The sequence below is a fragment of the Rhinoraja longicauda genome, chromosome 9 (assembly GCF_053455715.1).
Source record: "Rhinoraja longicauda isolate Sanriku21f chromosome 9, sRhiLon1.1, whole genome shotgun sequence".
Classification (NCBI taxonomy): Eukaryota; Metazoa; Chordata; class Chondrichthyes; order Rajiformes; family Arhynchobatidae; genus Rhinoraja; species Rhinoraja longicauda.
This window is the reverse complement of record NC_135961.1, coordinates 42,742,136-42,759,993: the sequence shown is the minus strand read 5'-3', so window position 1 is coordinate 42,759,993 and position 17,858 is coordinate 42,742,136. Positions and strand designations below refer to the sequence as shown.

At 44.9% G+C, this 17,858-nt stretch overlaps 1 protein-coding gene across 1 annotated transcript in view; it reads left to right on the top strand.

Moving 5' to 3' along the window:
* The first annotated feature begins 204 nt into the window (after positions 1-204).
* Positions 205-17,858, top strand: part of LOC144596976 (lysosomal proton-coupled steroid conjugate and bile acid symporter SLC46A3) — a 96,248-nt gene continuing 78,594 nt past the window's right edge. Inside the window, exon 1 of the mRNA XM_078405874.1 lies at positions 205-325. Coding sequence (XP_078262000.1) covers positions 224-325 — 102 coding nt within the window. The 5' untranslated portion in view covers positions 205-223. The remainder of the gene's footprint in view (positions 326-17,858) is intronic.

Sequence of the window (17,858 nt, the reverse complement as noted above, 5' to 3'; positions counted from 1 at the left end):
GTTGGTGCTCCGGGCAGTGGAGGGCGAGTCATCCCGTCCCCTATCACTCACCTGTTCCGTCCCCTATCACTGACCTGTCCCGTCCCCTATCACTCACCTGTCTCACCTGTCCCACCCCCGCCACCAGCTCCATTTCCCTGTGGCCCGATGCCAGGGAGTGGCTGCAAGACGCTTCCAACACTCACCTTGCCCTCGTCCTCTTTGGACATTTTAAAGCGTTGGAATGAATCTGAGGACCATCATCACAGTGGAACCCGTGATGTTTCTGTACATGATGTCGACCTTTCTCGTTGGATTCGCTTTGCAGCAGTTAGTGTTGGTTAAGGTGAGTCAGGAGATGCCGCTCTTTTGGTCCGTGTGCTGGAGTTGGGTCAGTCCTATCCTTTGTTGGAAATATTTGCCAGTTCAACTAACACATTATTCCTCCAGTGACAACCATCTGCAAATTGGGAACCACAACAACCACCAATTTCCCCATGTCCCCCAGGTTATTAGGTGGTTAGGCGTCGCTGCAAACAATTTAGGCTTAAATATTCTTCCCAAAGTACTCTCCTGGCACTTAGGTACTTTAAAAAAAAAAGTGGAATCACATTTGCAAAATAGGAACGAGTTTGCGTGCAACAACAGTTCCGCAAATAGCAGTTTTAACCAGCAAGATCTGTTCTATTGCCTGAATATTTCTGAGGAATAAGCACTGAGCAAAAATCAGACTGCGAGAGGAACTCAGCGGGTCAGGCAGCATCTGCGGAGGCAGAAGGATGGTCGACGTTTCCAATCGAGATCCTGCATCAAGAATAACCATGGCAGGACTCTGGCAATAACTACACACAAGGAACTGCAGATGCTGGAATCTTGAGCAAAACACAAAGTACTGGAGTAACTCAGCAGGACAGGCAGCATCTGTGGAGGGAATGGACAGGGAACAGCTTTTCAGAATCAGTCTGAAGAAAAGTCACCAACTGGAAAGGTTGCCAGTCCATTTATCTCCACAGATGCTGACTGACCCGCTGAGTTACTCCAGCGATTTCTGTTTTGTTCTGGGAATAACTATCTGTTGTATTCTCATTTTTAGAAACTATATGGTTGTGATATTCAAATAAGTATATAATGTAATGTCATCATGAAATCAAGAGCGGGAGCGGAACAGATGCCTTTAGAAGCCATTTTTAGTTGGAAATTATTAAATGAGAACTACCACATAAAATGCTGGTGTACACTGGTGTAAAATGGTGTACACTGGCCCCATCCCCGAACTGTACCTCCGCTACATCGACGACTGCATTGGTGCTACATCAATCCCGACTATGGGTACTGTCTGTACGGGGTCTGTACGGGGTTTGTACGTTCTCCCCATGACCTGCAAAGGTTTTCTCCGAGATCTTTGGTTCCTTTCCACACTCCAAAGACGTAAAGGTTTGTAGGTTAATTGGCTTGGTATAAATGTAAATTGTCCCTAGTGTGTGTAGGATAGTTAATGGTTTGGTATAAATGTAAATGTAAATTGTTCCTCGTGTGTATAGGATGGTGTTGAGGAGCGGGGATCGCTGGTTGGTGTGGATGGTGGGCCGAAGATCCTGTTTCCACACTGTATCTCTAAACTAAACTAAACTAAAGCAAGCAACTCCCCTCCTAATTCCCCAAAACCTGTCCCCCATCGACAAAGCTCAAGTCAGGAGCTTGATGGAATACTCTCCATTTGACCAGATGAGCACATCTTCAACAAAACGCAAGAGCCTTGATACCAAACAGGACACAGTGGTCTCTTAATTGACACCCATTCACATTCATCCACTCACCCCCACCCCTGACACAGAGTGGCAGCAGTTTGCACCATCTACAGGATGCTCTGGAGCAAGTCATTGAAACTCTTGTGAAGGCACCTTCCAAATCCATAAGAAGGACTAGGGCAGTCAAAGCATGGGGACACCACCACCTGGAAGTTGCCCTGCTAGCCAGACACCATCCCCACTTGAAACGTGTCGCTGTTCCTTCACTGTTGATGGGTCAAAGTCCTGGAACTCACTCACTCACGAACAACACAAGGATCGCAGCGATTCAAGAAGGCAGCTCACCTGCACCTTCTCAAGAGCATCTAGAGATGAGTAATTCAATGCTGGCACAGCCTGTGATGCTCACATCCCTTGAATGAATGTTTTAAATAAAGAGTGCATTCACCGATACCAATTTAAGAATGCAAATTCACAGATTAAGAAGTTCTCTGTCCAATTTAGTTTTCATATCAACACAAACAGAATATCCCTGCAGTAAATCCTGGCAAAACCCTGCAGTGCGTGTTCAGAATTCTCTCTCTGAGCTCCCGGAAAGCGGTGGAGAAGCCGGGACCGGAGCTGGCCAGAGCGGGGTCTGGCGGATCGACAGAGCCCGCGGCTGACTTTTTCCAATTAGCTTAGTTAATTAGTGTGCAACTGTTTGCACTGACGAGTTATGAATTCCTTCTCAATGATTTTCTATCTAAATCTGTGCCGAATTTCAAGTAGATACCAGAGATGGGTCACCAAAGTCAAAATCTAGGCACATTTTCGATGTTCGGCCCGCAGTCTAAAACTTGAAGAACGTTGCATAGAAATGTAATTTCAGAGATGCGCAAGAGATGAATGACAGGGGTGCTGGACCAATTCATATGGGGCACAATCCACAAAGACGTCTAGAAGTCTCTCATCGGAAGAGATGAGCAATTGACCCTCCAGCTACCATTGACATATGGCACGAAGGCATGAAGCTACAAATAGGCAAAAATGTCTCTAAAGACTCTTACAGGCAGGAAAGTAGATGCAGTGAAGGCCTATGCACAGCATGGAGCAAAATATTCAAGATCTGAGAAGATGTCTTAAACACCAACCAAAACTAAATAGCAAATGTGCAGGAATTGTGGCAGATCACATGGGTTCAGTGATAAAACCAACTGCCCAGCCTCTGGAATCCTTTGTAGGAAGAGTGGAAAGCAGAACCACGGGCAGTCAGTCTGCAGAGTGGACACTACCCACAGCAAACCAAAAGAAAAGGAATAAAATGTGCACTCACAAGAACAACATAACGAACAGTTCCTCGAGCTCAATGTAGGGGTCATTCAAATTCATTACTTGGATAAGTATCATCATGAAGCGATCTTCACAAATGTCTGCATTCAGAAGAACAACACAAGGATTCAAACATCAAGTAATCCTTGCTTTCCCTCTCTCTCCATCCCTCCCCCTTCCCAGTTATCTGACCAGTCTGACTATCCCCCGATTACATTGTATCTCTGTTTGCTTTGTTGTCACCTTTCCCGACCTAACAATGATCCATTATACATCCTCATTGATCCTCATCGCTTTTGATCCTCTTCCACTTCCTTACCTCTGTAACTCCCTCTCCCCGATGCTCAATCTGAAGAAGGGTCTCGACCAGAAATGTCACCCATTCCTTCTGTCCAGAGATGCTGCCTGTCCCGCTGAGTTACTCCAGCATTTTGTGTCTATCTTCGGCGTAAACCAGCATCTGCCATTCCTTCCAACAAAGATTAACCTGAGATGCTCGCTTGACACCAGTGCACAGAGCAACATCTTGCCTCTCCACATCTTCAGACAGATGAATCCTGGATTGAAGTGGATAAGAGAGGATGCCAACTCCAGATGTTCTACAGCAGAACAAAACAATTCTAACTGCTTCTGAAGGCAGAAACATAAGGCAGCTAGGAATGATTATGATCACTTACACACATGGCAAGTTAACTGTACTTTCTTTGTGACTGATGCTGATTTATTTGGTGAACACCTTGGCTCCAGCTAATCAAGGAGCTTTTTCTTCAAGAGTAGGTGTGGGATAATGATGCCTCTTCAATGCTCTGTTTGATCTGCAATTCTGGGACAGCATGTCTACCAGGACCGCTACACTGTGAGATCAATGACACTTCATCACTGTTCTACTCTTTTCATTAACTACTTCAAATCTACATTACAAAAAATAGCGGACAAGCTATAGGTCAGGCAGCATGTACAGAGAAAGAAACAGAGACATTTCAGGTTGAAGATAGACACAAAAAGCAGGAGTAACTCAGCGGGACAGGCAGTGTCTCCGGAGAGAAGGAATGGGTGAGGTTTTCGGGTCAAGACCCATCTTCAGTCTGTCCCGCTGCCTGTCCCACTGAGGTACTCCAGCTTTTTGTGTCTATCTTCGATTTAAACCAGCATCTGCAGTTCCTTCTTACACACTTTGAACATCTCAGGTTGATGGCACTTTGTCAGCACTGAGAAAATGCTATTTCTGCCTCTTTCCACAGATGCCATCAAAAATCTTCATAAATCTCCTCCGCTCCAATGTTGTAGAGACGTATAGTTATACAACACAGAAAGAAGCCCTTCTTCCAGGCTAGCCAAGGTGCCAACCTATGTTAGTCCCAGTTGCCTGCGTTTGACTTGCATCCCTTTAAACCTTTCCTTTGTCCAGGTCCAACTCCTTGATCTCTTTGGTTCTGTTTTCTTGAGGAATGGATGCCAATGCAGCACGACTGTTGCTGATCCACTGACAGCATGAATCCTCCCATTTGGCAGATGGCAGTCAGGTTTTACCATTTGAACTGCTTCTTGTTCCGAAGGCATGGATTTTAAACAATCATCTATATAGAAGTTGTTCTTTACTGTGTTTGTTACCTCTGCTAGAAAGTGAGCTTTGTTGTCCTTAGCAGTTTCCTTAATGCAAAGTTTGCTCAACTTGGTGACGACACGGCTCGAAAAAGATGTACCTTCATCCGGTAATCAACAAGATCTTGCTGCACATCACCATTGGGCCACCACAGAAATTGCAGATAGTCAATATGGTTTTCTGATACCTTGACCTGATGAAACATTGCTTTGATATCAGCCATCAAAGCAACCGGTTCCTGTCTGAATCTGATGAGGACTCCAATGAGCGAGTTGGTTAGTTTGACTGAGTTGGACCCTGCAGTAGTTGGCAGTTAAGTGATGTTCTTTTGAAGACTGCACCACATTCAAAGACCACCCTTAAAGTTCCTTTCTTTGAGTGATACATCCCGTGGTGAGGGATGTACCAGAGTTCTCCATCACTTCGATTCAGCAGGTCCACTGGTACCCTTTCAGCATAACCATTGTCAATCATTTATGTGAGAAAAGATGTATATTCATCGTGAAACTTCTCATTCTTACCAATCTTGCATTTCAAGCTCTGGATGCGCGTCTCAGCAATGCAACGGTTATTTGGCATGCTGGCGTTTTCTTGTTTAAAAGTCTAGACAATAGTGTCCATCTGTCATCCTTGCTGAGCGATTCACAATATCCAAGAACTTTACCTCTTCTCTGGACATTTCTTCTGTTTCCCTGCTGGTTCTTTCACTGAATCCGTGATTGTACTGTTTGTCCAGTAACTCCTCTATCGATTGATAGCCCACACCCTTCTCCGACGGATCTCCTGCCGGTGCTCGCAGGTATCACACCCGCCAAGCTTCGCAGAGAGTTCTTCACTCATAGGCTGCTGTGCAAGGCCCCATCGGATGCCAAACATCCTTTACATCACCTCGCCCATGATTCACAGCAACAGGGACCTCAACGCCTGTCGTCTCGTCACCCTTTCTCCCGTCATGCAGCGACCCTCTGTGGCTCCGGTTTCAACATACTAGGAGCATGGAGAACCAGCTGGGAACAGACTTCACGACCTCCTCAATTCACTGTCGCACCGAAAACCACAGCTCCACCCGGCTCGGACATGCCCCGCAAAGAGTGGGTCTCCCTGAACCGGCTCCGCACAGGGGTCGGCCAGTTCACCGCCAACATGCATCAGCAGCCTGCGTGTGTGGAGCAGACCAGCAAATGTTGCAGCACGTCATTTTCGATTGCACTGTCCTCCGTCCCCCTGGTGGAGGGGTAGACCTCATGGCCCTCGACAACAGCACACTGCACTGGCTACAGCGCCAGGAGGGCGTTACATAATTTCTGCTGCCTCAAACGCAAGAAGAAGAAGGTTGATAGCTGCAGCAGGGCAGCCATTTACATCCCTGCTGTCGTGGTCTCTTCTCACGGGACCATAGATGACCCACCCCAATAGGGTTCTCACAGCATATGGTCCATCCCCTTGGCTGTTGACCAGCTCCCAAGGTTCCAATACCTTTGTAGCATTTGTCCCAATGAGTAGGTCAATGCCAGAGTCTATTTCAGGAATCTTGATATCCTTCAAGATTCAAGATTCAAGATTCAAGATAGCTTTATTGTCATCCAAATTGGACGAAATTCAGTCACCCACAGTCCAACAACAAAAGCATCGAAATAGGCATTAAAATTACACAACCCCCAAAACACACAAAAGAAGAAACATCCATCAAGAAAACATCCATCACAGTGAGTCTCCTCCAGTCCTCTCCTCACCGTGATGGAAGGCCACAATGTCTTTTCCCTTCCCCTGCCATCCTCTCCCGCGGTCAGGTTGTTGTGGTTGCAGGCCGTGCCGACCCAAGCCCCGCGATCCGGGGCGGGCGAACACGCTGTCGCTGCCGCTGTTGCAGCACGTCGGGCTGGTCGTGGCTCCCGACATTGAAGCCCCCGCGCAGCAGAGAAAAATCCCGCAGCCTATTTTAGGCCGTGCCGGACGGTGAAATGTCCGCGACCCAAGCCCCGCGATCCGGGGCGGGCGAACACGCTGCCGCTGCCGGAGCACCCAATGTCGGCATCCACGCGGCCCGAGCCTAAGGCGAGTCGCAGCCGCTCCCGCAGCCTCCGAAGACGGCCGGCTCCGCTGATGGTAAGTCCGATCCGCGGCCTCTGCGAACCAGAGCCCTGGAGGCCGCCAGCTCCAGGAGTTTGGCCGATGGTAGGCCGCAGCAGGAACGGAGACCCGACCCAGAACACAAAGGTCGGGTCTCCGTTCGGAAGGGACACATATTTACAATTTTACAGTTCCCCCCTCCTCCCCCCCACATACACACATAGTACACAAACACAAAAACACCACATCACATCTACAATTAAGACACAAAAAAACAACAAAACACAAAGACAAATGGACCGCAGGTAAGCCGCAGCTGCTAGGGCAGCGCCGCCATTTTGCAAGTCAGGCCATTGTATCAGGTCTTCTTGTCTGGGAATGTTTAGCTGAGTAACAGGCATGGTCTTATGTGTGAACACATCAGATAATTGAATATCTAGTCTTTGTCCAGACTAGATATTTCCAAACATGAGATATGACGACTGATCACAGGCTTCACTTGATTCATGGTACGCAAGAGAATCTTGGTCTTTTGTCCTGTAATGTTCAGCCTTCTCATCAAGCTTTCTGTGCAAAAGGTAGATGAACTTCCATGATCCAAAAATGCGTATGTTTGCAACACTGTTCTCCCCTTGTGGCTCTCTACTTGTACTGGTACAATGGAGAAGATGCAGGTTTCATCACCGGCCCCAATATGCCCACACGTTTGAGGTGAGAGAACAGCATCACTCGCATTTGGTTTTTCATTCTGGTTTCTTTTCTTTCTCCTTTTGTTCAATGTGAAGTATTTCAGGATGATTTTGGTTGCACACATCAGAAGCCAAACGACTCTTGCAGTCTTTGCTCGTGTGACCTATTTTCAAACATCCAAAACAGCCTCCCTTCTCCTTTAAGTCTATCTTTTCTTTGTGCCCCTTCTTCTTGATCTGTGGACACCGCCCCAATGTGTGACCACATTTATTACAGAACAAACAAGAACCAGGTGGCTTGGTGGTAGATACATTTCTTTTCATTCCATTTGTTGTCAGATTTTCTTGCACCTGTGCTTCTACAGGTATTACAGTTGTTGCAAAACTGTTTCCTCTTAGTTGTTGCCTTTCTTTTGCCTTAGAAAAAGTAGAGATTTTGACCGTTGCAACTGGCTTAGTATCCTGGACGCTTCCAAAAAGTGGATCTGATAGTATCTTCACTTGTTTCTCAATGAAGTCTACCAGGTCAGAAAATCTAGCTCGATATCCTCGCTTTTGAGGAGTTCTTTTTCTCAAATAAGAGTTCATCCCATCAGATGCCTGTACTCTAGAGCTGCTTCTTGACCTCATGGGCTCAAGTACATTGATTCTTGCATTGGCTGCTGCCAGTTCAGCATCTAGTTCCAGCTGTTCTTTCTTTCTTCTCAGCTGGTCTTTTTGTCTCTTTTGTTCTTCCTCTATTTCCAATTGTCTTCTCTTCTGTTCTTCCTCCAATTGTTCTTCTTGTGCCTTAATCTCATGCTTGCCTTTCAGGGCGGGAACCCGTTCTATGAGAGCAGCCTTATATGCCTGAGCTTTCATGCGAGCAGAGAACATTGAAGCTGCACATGATGAAGAAAAACTTTTTTCCTTTACTGAATCCTTTCTGATATCGCCAGCTTGTGACTGAACATCAGATCTAACCACAGACATACTTGTACGTTGCTATCCCTTTAAGACGTTTTGACGTAAAGTTGTAGCAGCACGTATTCAAAACAACGGATATTGTGCGATTCTCAAGGTCACTTCTTTGTCCTCAATTCTCTATAACAGCAACCGGTTTCCAATACAGCTTATCACATATAGTTTCTCCAATAAAGCTTAATGCTGTACATACTCACTTTCCCTGCACGTTGGCTTTCGAAGTTTCCAATCTCCGTTAGTCAGATTAGCGCAGGTGGCAACCTTGTCCAGTGTGTGGGAATCAGTGTCAGGCTTGTGAAATAAAATAATCCTTGGTCCGTCCAGTTGATTCGCAAGCTCCAGTCTCACTCATACAGCCAGTTCTTACTTAAAATGTAGCGGCAACTTCCAGACTTTCCCAGTAAACTCTTTTCTAATTGCCATTACTACTCAAGGAGTCAGAGTGATCATACGTAAACCCCAACAGAACAGATCTTCCAGTCGTTTTTCCAGTTTAATTAGTTGTTTATTGAAGTAGTTGTACAAACAAGGAGATGAACATACCAGGCTGTACTTATTTTGCATACAAGTCGTAGCTGGTTGCTCTGACCCTGGTCTGGTCCCAGGTCTCCAGGTCTTTTCCAGGTTTGTTCTCCTGTCTGCTCACAGGTCTGACAAGAACTGTATACTCTCCATCCTTGTATCTGGCCACTCCCAGTCCCTATGTCCATACATACACCACCCTGTTCATCTAACGACCACCCCCAAGTGTCCAAAATAATACGACAAGATATATCTAGACAAAATAACATAATATGCTAACAGGAGCTAGTCTAAACATAAATGGCTCCTATACAGCATTTAAAAGAGACAAGGACAGATACATGGGTAGGAAAGGTTTAGAGTAGAGGCCAAATGCGGGCAAATTGGACTGGCTTAGATGAGGCAGCTAGGTTGCACAGGCTTGTTGGGCCGAAGAGCCGATTAACTCGCTATGTAACTCTATGACTCTTTGAACAAAAATTCCTTCATTAATTGCTGTTTTGTATTGAATATATTTCTATTTCCAAGGACAACTACTAAAAGATATCCTTTTTTTTTCATGTTCCATAGCTGTTTCTATTTGCTCCATTTATTGTTTTATTGGCAGCCATGAGCTTTCTATAATGCGTTAAGGTTATGCTTTTATCTCTAGAATTGGGTCCAAAGGTGTGGAGACTGCTCGGTTTACAAGCTCATAATCTAGCTTGTGTAATACCTTGCTTGACTAGTGGTGTGCCTCAGAGGTTGGTACTGGGTGCTTTGTTGTTCGTCATCAATATCAACAATTTGGATGATGACGTACAAGGCAGGGTTAGTAAATTTGTAAATGACATTAAAATAGGCAGCTTGCAGCCCAGCGGTAAAATGGAAATTGGAGGAACAGCACCTCATATTTCGCTTGGGCAGCTTGCAGCCCAGCGGTATGATCATTGACTTCAACTTTAGATAGTTCCTCTGTCCCTCTCTTCCCCTCCCCCTTCCCAGTTCTCCCTCTATCTTCCTGTCTCCACCTATATCCTTCCTTTGTCCCGCCCACCTGACATCAGTCTGAAGAAGGGTCTCGACCTGAAACGTCACCCATTCCTTCTCTCCTGAGATGCTGCCTGACCTGCTGAGTTATTCCAGCATTTTGTGAAATAAATACCTTCGATTTGTACCAGCATCTGCAGTTATTTTTCTTACACTACTTAAAATAGGTGGTATTGTACACAGTGATGAAGATTGTCAAGAATTACAGTGGGAATTTGATTACCTGGGTAGGTGAACCAAGGAATGGCAAATGGTGTTTAATTCAGAAAAATACGAGGTACAGCATTTTGGGAAAACAAACCAGGGTAGGACTTTCATGGTGAATGGTAGGGCCCTGGGGAGTGGGTTAGAATAGAGACACCAAGGAGTCCAAGTGCCTGATCACTTGAACGTGCTACCACAGGTGGATAGGGTGGTGAAGGTGATTACTGGCACACTGGCCTTCATCAGTGAAAGGCACTGAGTATATTCATTGCGATATTATGTCACTGTTGTACAAGATGTTGGTGATGCTGCACTTGGAGTTTTGTGTTTAGTTGAGGTCACCCTGCTATCAGAAAGATGAAATTAATCTGTGAAGGGTGCAGAGAAGATTAGGTGATTGTTGGCATGACTTTGAGGAACCGAGTTATAGGGAGAGGACATAGGTGGAGTTTGGCATTTGGGAATTTATTCCTCGGAGCACAGGAGAATGAAGGGCGATCTTGTAACAGTGTTTCAAATCATGAGGGACACAGGTATGGTGAATATAGATAGTCTTTTCACAGGATTGGGGAATCAAGAACTAGAGGACATAAGTTTAGGATGAGGTCCTCTCTCATCTTAAACTTATGCCCTCCAGTTTTAGACTCCCCTACTGTGTAAATACAAACCGTGATTATCTACCCTAAGTATCTCCCTTATAAATCTTATGTCATCCCTCAGCCTCCTTTGCTCCAGTATCTTCTTATAACTCAAGTCTTCCAGTGATCTTTGCGAATCTTTTTCTGCACCCTCTCCAGGCTATTCCCACCCATCCAACTCTTGTACCCAATGCCCTGACCATTGAAGGTAGCATGCCATTACAATATCTTCACCACCCAGTTTATCCGTGCTGTCATTTTAAGGGTACTATGTACTTGTAGCCCTCGGTCTCCCTATTGCACAACACTCCTCCATTCACTGTTTATATCCTGCGTTTGTTCAATTTCCCGAAACGCAGTTATTGTTTTTAATATAGGAAAGAAAGAGGCCAATTTGCACATGGTAGACTTTCAGTAATAGTGATCAGAAACATAGGGTGAAATGTTGACCAGGACACCAGATTTTTTCAACTCAAATCCAGGGGATCTTTTATTCTTTGTTTTAAAGTCTCAACCAAAAGATGGCCCCTTTAACAGCGCAACACTCCCCTCAGTACCCCTTCAACACCACAGTATAGTGACATGACTTGCCTTTGTGCTTAGATCAACCTCAGATGCAAGAGAAACCTGAAGACATGACATTCGGACTTTTAGTTATGAGTGCCACCCTCCGGAACCCAACCACACACTCAACATGAAGGCAAATATAATGAATGGAAACACACAGAAGGTCAGGCATCATCCATGGAAAGTGAGACAGTTACCATTTTAGTCTGGAACCTTTCATTAGAACAGGAAAGAATGAAAACATGTTACTTTTCAGCAGCAGAGAAGGGGATATTTCTGAGCAAATCGGTGGCCACTACGGCAACCCAATTGGACAAGTGTACAAGTATTTAAGGCAATTACTTAGCCACCTTACCCTATGGACTCCAACCCTCTCCTGTGGCATCATCCTTTGATTTATACTTGCTCACATTAGCACAAACCGTCCTCTACGTTGTGCTTTATTGAAGACTATTTTTGAAGACTACGGATTCCGCTCAAACCACTGTACTGAAACTGCGCTCCTCAAAATCACAAACGACATTCTCCTCTCCTCCGACGCTGGCAACCTCAACATCCTCATCCTACTTGACCTCAGCGCCGCCTTTGACACCATAAATCACTCCATTCTCCTCACCCGACTTGAAACCTCCCTTAACATCACCGGCACAGCCCTATCCTGGTTCAAATCTTACCTCTCTGACAGACACCAGTTCATCTCCATTAACAACTGTAAATCCCCCACCGCTCCCCTCCCCCAAGGTGTCCCCCAAGGCTCAGTCCTTGGCCCCCTCCTCTTCATCCTCTACCTGTTCCCCCTTGGTCAATTAATCCACCGTCATGGTCTCAACTTCCACTGCTTCGCCGATGATATCCAGCTCCTCATCTCCACCAAGTCAATCTCCTCCACCACACACTCTACACTGACAAACTGCATTACTGAAATAAAATCTTGGCTTCAATCAAACTTCCTCAAACTCAATTGCAACAAATCTGAAATCATCATCATTGGTCCAAAAATGCTCACCAAATCCACCCAAAACTTCATCCTCAACATTGATGGTCTCCCAGTATCCACCTCACCTCACATCCGGAATCTTGGAATCATCCTTGATCAAACCCTCTCCTTCGACAAACACATCAAACACATCACAAAGACAGCCTTCTTCCACCTCAAAAACATTGCCCGTCTCCGTCCATCCCTCTCCTCCACAGCTGCAGAAACCCTCATCCACGCCTTCATCACCTCCCGTCTGGACTACTGCAACAGCCTCCTCTATGGCGCACCCTCAAAAATCATCAATAAACTTCAATACATTCAAAACTCCGCTGCCCGTCTACTCACACACACCTCGATCCGTGACCATATCACCCCCGTCCTTTATAAACTCCACTGGCTCCCCATCCCCCAGAGAATCCAGTACAAAATCCTCCTCATAACCTACAAAGCCCTCCATAACCTGGCCCCATCCTACCTGACCGACCTCCTCCACAGGCACACTCCCACCTGCACCCTCCGCTCTGCCGCTGCCAATCTCCTATCCCCCCACATCCGGACTAAACTCAGATCCTGGGGGGACAGGGCTTTCTCCATCGCTGCTCCCACCCTATGGAACTCACTACCCCAAACCGTTAGAGACTCCCCCACACTCACCACATTCAAAACATCGCTGAAGTCTCACCTGTTCAGTACTGCCTTCAACCACTGAAGGTCACCTCACCTTCTGTCTCCTTTCTCTGTTCATTTATTTATTTACTTATTTATCTATTTATTCATTTCCCCTATGTTCTCAAAATCTCTGTAAAGCGTCTTTGAGTATATGAAAAGCGCTATATAAATAAAATGTATTATTATTATTATTATTATTATTTGAAAGTTCATATTTCATCCACTGCAGTTCCTTTATAATAACCATTCATAAATTCATAAGTTCATAAATCATAGGAGCAGAAATAGTCCATTTGGCTCATCGAGGCTACTACGCCATTCAATCATGGTTGATCCATGTTTCCCTCTCAACCCCATACACCCTCCTTCTCACCGTAACCTTTGACATCCTTAATAATCAAGAACCTGCCAATCTCTGCTTTAAAAATACCCAATGACGGCCTCCCCAGCCATCTGTGGCAATGAATTTGTGTGAGTGGTTAGGACCTGGAATACACAGCCAGAAGTAGCAGAGAAGACAGATTCAATTATAATATCTGAAAGGGAGCTGGATAAATAGCTAAGAGGATTAAAAATCATCAAGGCTTTGGGGAGAGGATGGAGGGACGGGACCAACTGAATAAGCGAGTTCGGTATCTCGACCGCGCATGCGCAGGTCATAGGTCACTTGTGCTAAACGTTCTCTCCGCTGAGCTGCTGCGTGTATACAGAGCTGTGTTTCATCCTTCAGAATATTGCATGCGCGGTAAAGATACCGAACTCGCTTATTGCTCTTGCAGAGTACCAGTATGACTTTGATTGTCCAAATGGCCTTTTTCCTTGCTCTGATACCAGCTCAAGGTCTAAGTAGGATATTTAGTGGCTCGAGTCATTCAGCCACTTGCTATGTCTCATCCGTGACTTATGCGTGCACAATCAGTATTTCAGCCTTTAAACTGATTTAGGTGGAATCAACATCCAGTCATATTTGGAGATCCACAGGGCAAACTGCTGCGCTCAAATGAAAACTGATCAGATTTAATATGAATTCCCCAAATTACCCAGTCATTTATAGAAGTTTAGTTTGCTTTTAATGGATGTCTCCCTTTCAAATATTTTAAGTAATTAATTAGTATTCACAAAAAAAAGACAAACCTGGGGGTAATATAAGGCTGCTTGATTACTTTGAGACTGATATTCCTTAAAACAGATGCTCTTTGTATTATAAAGTTACTGGCTGATTCCTATTCTCTGCACTTCCATGTGCCTATCGAAAAGAAAAAAATATGTATACATCAGTTAGATTTTTCACTTGTTGAAAATATGAAGGAATTTATTCATTAAGGTTAGTGATGCTTTATTCGCTTTGCATGAGGTCTCCTGGAAGCATGAGATATCTCAGCAATTTAAATCAAATACTAGACAAGTTTAATTTGGGCCATTACTGAAATCTTTCTTTGGTTTCAATGCAAGGATGGAAATCTGCTGGTATGGGGAGCTTGTGTCCACGAGGATGAGCTAAAATATGAACTTAGGTGAGAAAAGAGTGAAAGGTATAAGACAATAGACAATAGACAATAAACAATAGGTGCAGGAGTAGGCCATTCAGCCCTTCGAGCCAGCACCGCCATTCAATGCGATCATGGCTGATCACTCTCAATCAGTACCCCGTTCCTGCCTTCTCCCCATACCCCCTCACTCCGCTATCCTTAAGAGCTCTATCCAGCTCTCTCTTGAAAGCATCCAATGAACTGGCCTCCACTGCCTTCTGAGGCAGAGAATTCCACACCTTCACCACTCTCTGACTGAAAAAGTTCTTCCTCATCTCCGTTCTAAATGGCCTACCCCTTATTCTTAAACTGTGGCCCCTTGTTCTGGACTCCCCCAACATTGGGAACATGTTTCCTGCCTCTAATGTGTCCAATCCCCTAATTATCTTATATGTTTCAATAAGATCCCCCCTCATCCTTCTAAATTCCAGTGTATACAAGCCTAATTGCTCCAGCCTTTCAACATACGACAGTCCCGCCATTCCGGGAATTAACCTAGTGAACCTATGCTGCACGCCCTCAATAGCAAGAATATCCTTCCTCAAATTTGGAGACCAAAACTGCACACAGTACTCCAGGTGCGGTCTCACCAGGGCCCTATACAGCTGTAGAAGGATCTCTTTGCTCCTATACTCAACTCCTCTTGTTATGAAGGCCAACATTCCATTGGCTTTCTTCACTGCCTGCTGTACCTGCATGCTTCCTTTGAGTGACTGATGCACTAGGACACCCAGATCTCGTTGAACATCCCCTCTTCCTAACTTGACACCATTCAGATAATAATCTGCCTTTCTATTCTTACTTCCAAAGTGAATAACCTCACACTTATCTACATTAAACTGCATCTGCCATGTATCCGCCCACTCACACAACCTGTCCAAGTCACCCTGCAGCCTTATTGCATCTTCCTCACAATTCACACTACCCCCCAGCTTAGTATCATCTATAAGTTTCAGGTTAAGTAGAATGTGAAAATTAATTTGCAATTCCTGAAAGTACCCACAGCCCCATTTCCATTGATACTATTTATAATCTGAAAGATCGTTACGGGCCAGGCAAACTGCAGTAATTCCGAACAATCATGAGAAAATGTTTAGAATTGAAATAGTATAGTGGTGTGGGTTGAGTTTTGCTTAATGGATGGGAATGGGGGATGAATCTGTTCAGGTCCTGAAGCTCTGACTAATGTGCCGCTGTGGGGATTGATGCTGGGACCACGACTATTATCAATCCACTTATTATTCATTTGGGATGGAAATTGTGTGATACAAGTCTGGCACAAAGCTAAGCTCTGATGAGGAGGCAAGGAAGTTTCAGGGATTGAGGACTTGAGCGATGGAATGTGACATGGAGATACGTTGGTGACTCAAATAAGGAAATGGAATATTGTTTTTGAATTATGAGAAATGAGAAGGTGTTGGTGTTCAGAGAGAACTGGGTGTCCTTGTGCATTAATCTTTGAAAGTTAGCAGGCATGAACTGCAAGCAATTAGAAAAGAAAATAGTAATCGAGTCATAGAATTGTATATCTTTACAGAACGAAAATAGGCCCTTCAGTCCAACTCATCCATGCTGACTAGGCTGATGAACTGAGCTAGTTCTTGTATGTGCCTGGCCCATATCCATTCAAATCTTCCCTATCCATGTATCTGTCTATTTTTTTTAATGTCATAATTGTAGTTGCCTCAATCACATCCTCTGGCAACTTGTTCCATGTGGGCATCACCTTCTGTTGAGAGCACACAAATATTTGTAAGCTCTGTTACTCTACCTGAGTGCTGTGGAGGCTAACCACATTGATTACTAAAATGCCAGATTTATTGTTTGAAGAGGAAATAAGCACACAGCACGTATGCTTATTTGAGTTCAGGTGATCTCATTGAAATATGCAAAATTCATCTGGGATTTGACGGGGAAGCCATGGAGGTGATGTGTCTATGAGCTGTGATGTCTATGGACAATGGTCACACCATCAATATATTGGGTTGACCATTCTGGAGAAGAGATACCTTCACCCTGAGGCTAGTGAACCTTTGGACCTCCCTATCCAAGAGGACTATGCACGCTCAATTCAGAACCAGGGATATGAACTTGGTCTATATGGACTTCAGTAAGGCATTTGACAAGGTTCCACATGGAAGGTTGATTAAGAAGGTTAAATCGTTGGGTATTAATAGTGAGGTTGCAAGATGGATTCAACAATGGCTGAATGGGAGATACCAGAGGGTAACGGTTGACAATTGTATGTCAGGTTGGAGGCCAGTGTCTAGTGGAGTGCCCCAAGGATCTGTGTTGGGTCCACTGTTGTTTGTCATTTACATTAATGATCTGGATGATGGTGTGGCAAATTGGATTAGTAAATATGCAGATGATACTAAGATAGGTGGAGTAGTTGATAGTGAGGTAGATTTTCAAAGTCTACAGAGAGACTTGGGCCTTTTGGAAGGGTGGGCTGAAAGATGGCAGATGGAGTTTAATGCTGATAAGTGTGAGGTGCTGCATTTTGGTAGGACAAATCAAAATAGGACGTACAGGGTAAATGGTAGGGAATTGAGGAATGCAGTGGAACAGAGGGATCTGGGAATAACTGTGCATTGTTCCCTGAAGGTGGAATCTCATGTGGATAGGGTGGTGAAGAAGGCGTTTGGTATGCTTGCCTTTATAAATCAGAGCATCGAGTATAGAAGTTGGGATGTAATATTGAAATTGTACAGGGCATTGGTGAGGCCGAATCTGGAGTATGGTGTGCAGTTCTGGTCGCCAAATTATAGGAAGGATGTCGACAAAATGGAGAGGGTACAGAGGAGATTTACTAGAATGTTGCCTGGGTTTCAGCACTTAGGCTACAGAGAGAGGTTGAACAGGTTGGGTCTTTATTCTTTGGAGCGTAGAAGGTTGAGGGGGGACTTGATAGAGGTTTTTAAAATTTTGAGAGGGACGGACAGAGTTGACGTGGGTAGGCTTTTCCCTTTGAGAGTGGGGAAGATTCCAACAAGGGGACATAGCTTCAGAATTGAGGGACAAAGGTTTAGGGGTAACATGAGGGGGAACTTCTTTACTCAGAGGGTTGTGGCTGTATGGAATGGGCTTCCGGTGGAAGTGGTGGAGGCTGGCTCGATTTTATTATTTAAGAGTAAATTGGATAGGTATATGGATAAGAGGGGATTAGAGGGTTATGGTCTGAGTGCAGGTAGATGAGACTAGGTCAGGGAGAATGGTCGGCGTGGACTGGTAGGGCCGGACAGGCCTGTTTCCATGCTGTAGTTGCTATATATATCAAGGGAAGGAGGGGATATGAGGCGAGTGCAGGAAAATGGGGCTGAGATAAAAGATTAATCATGTGCTTGTTGAATGGTGG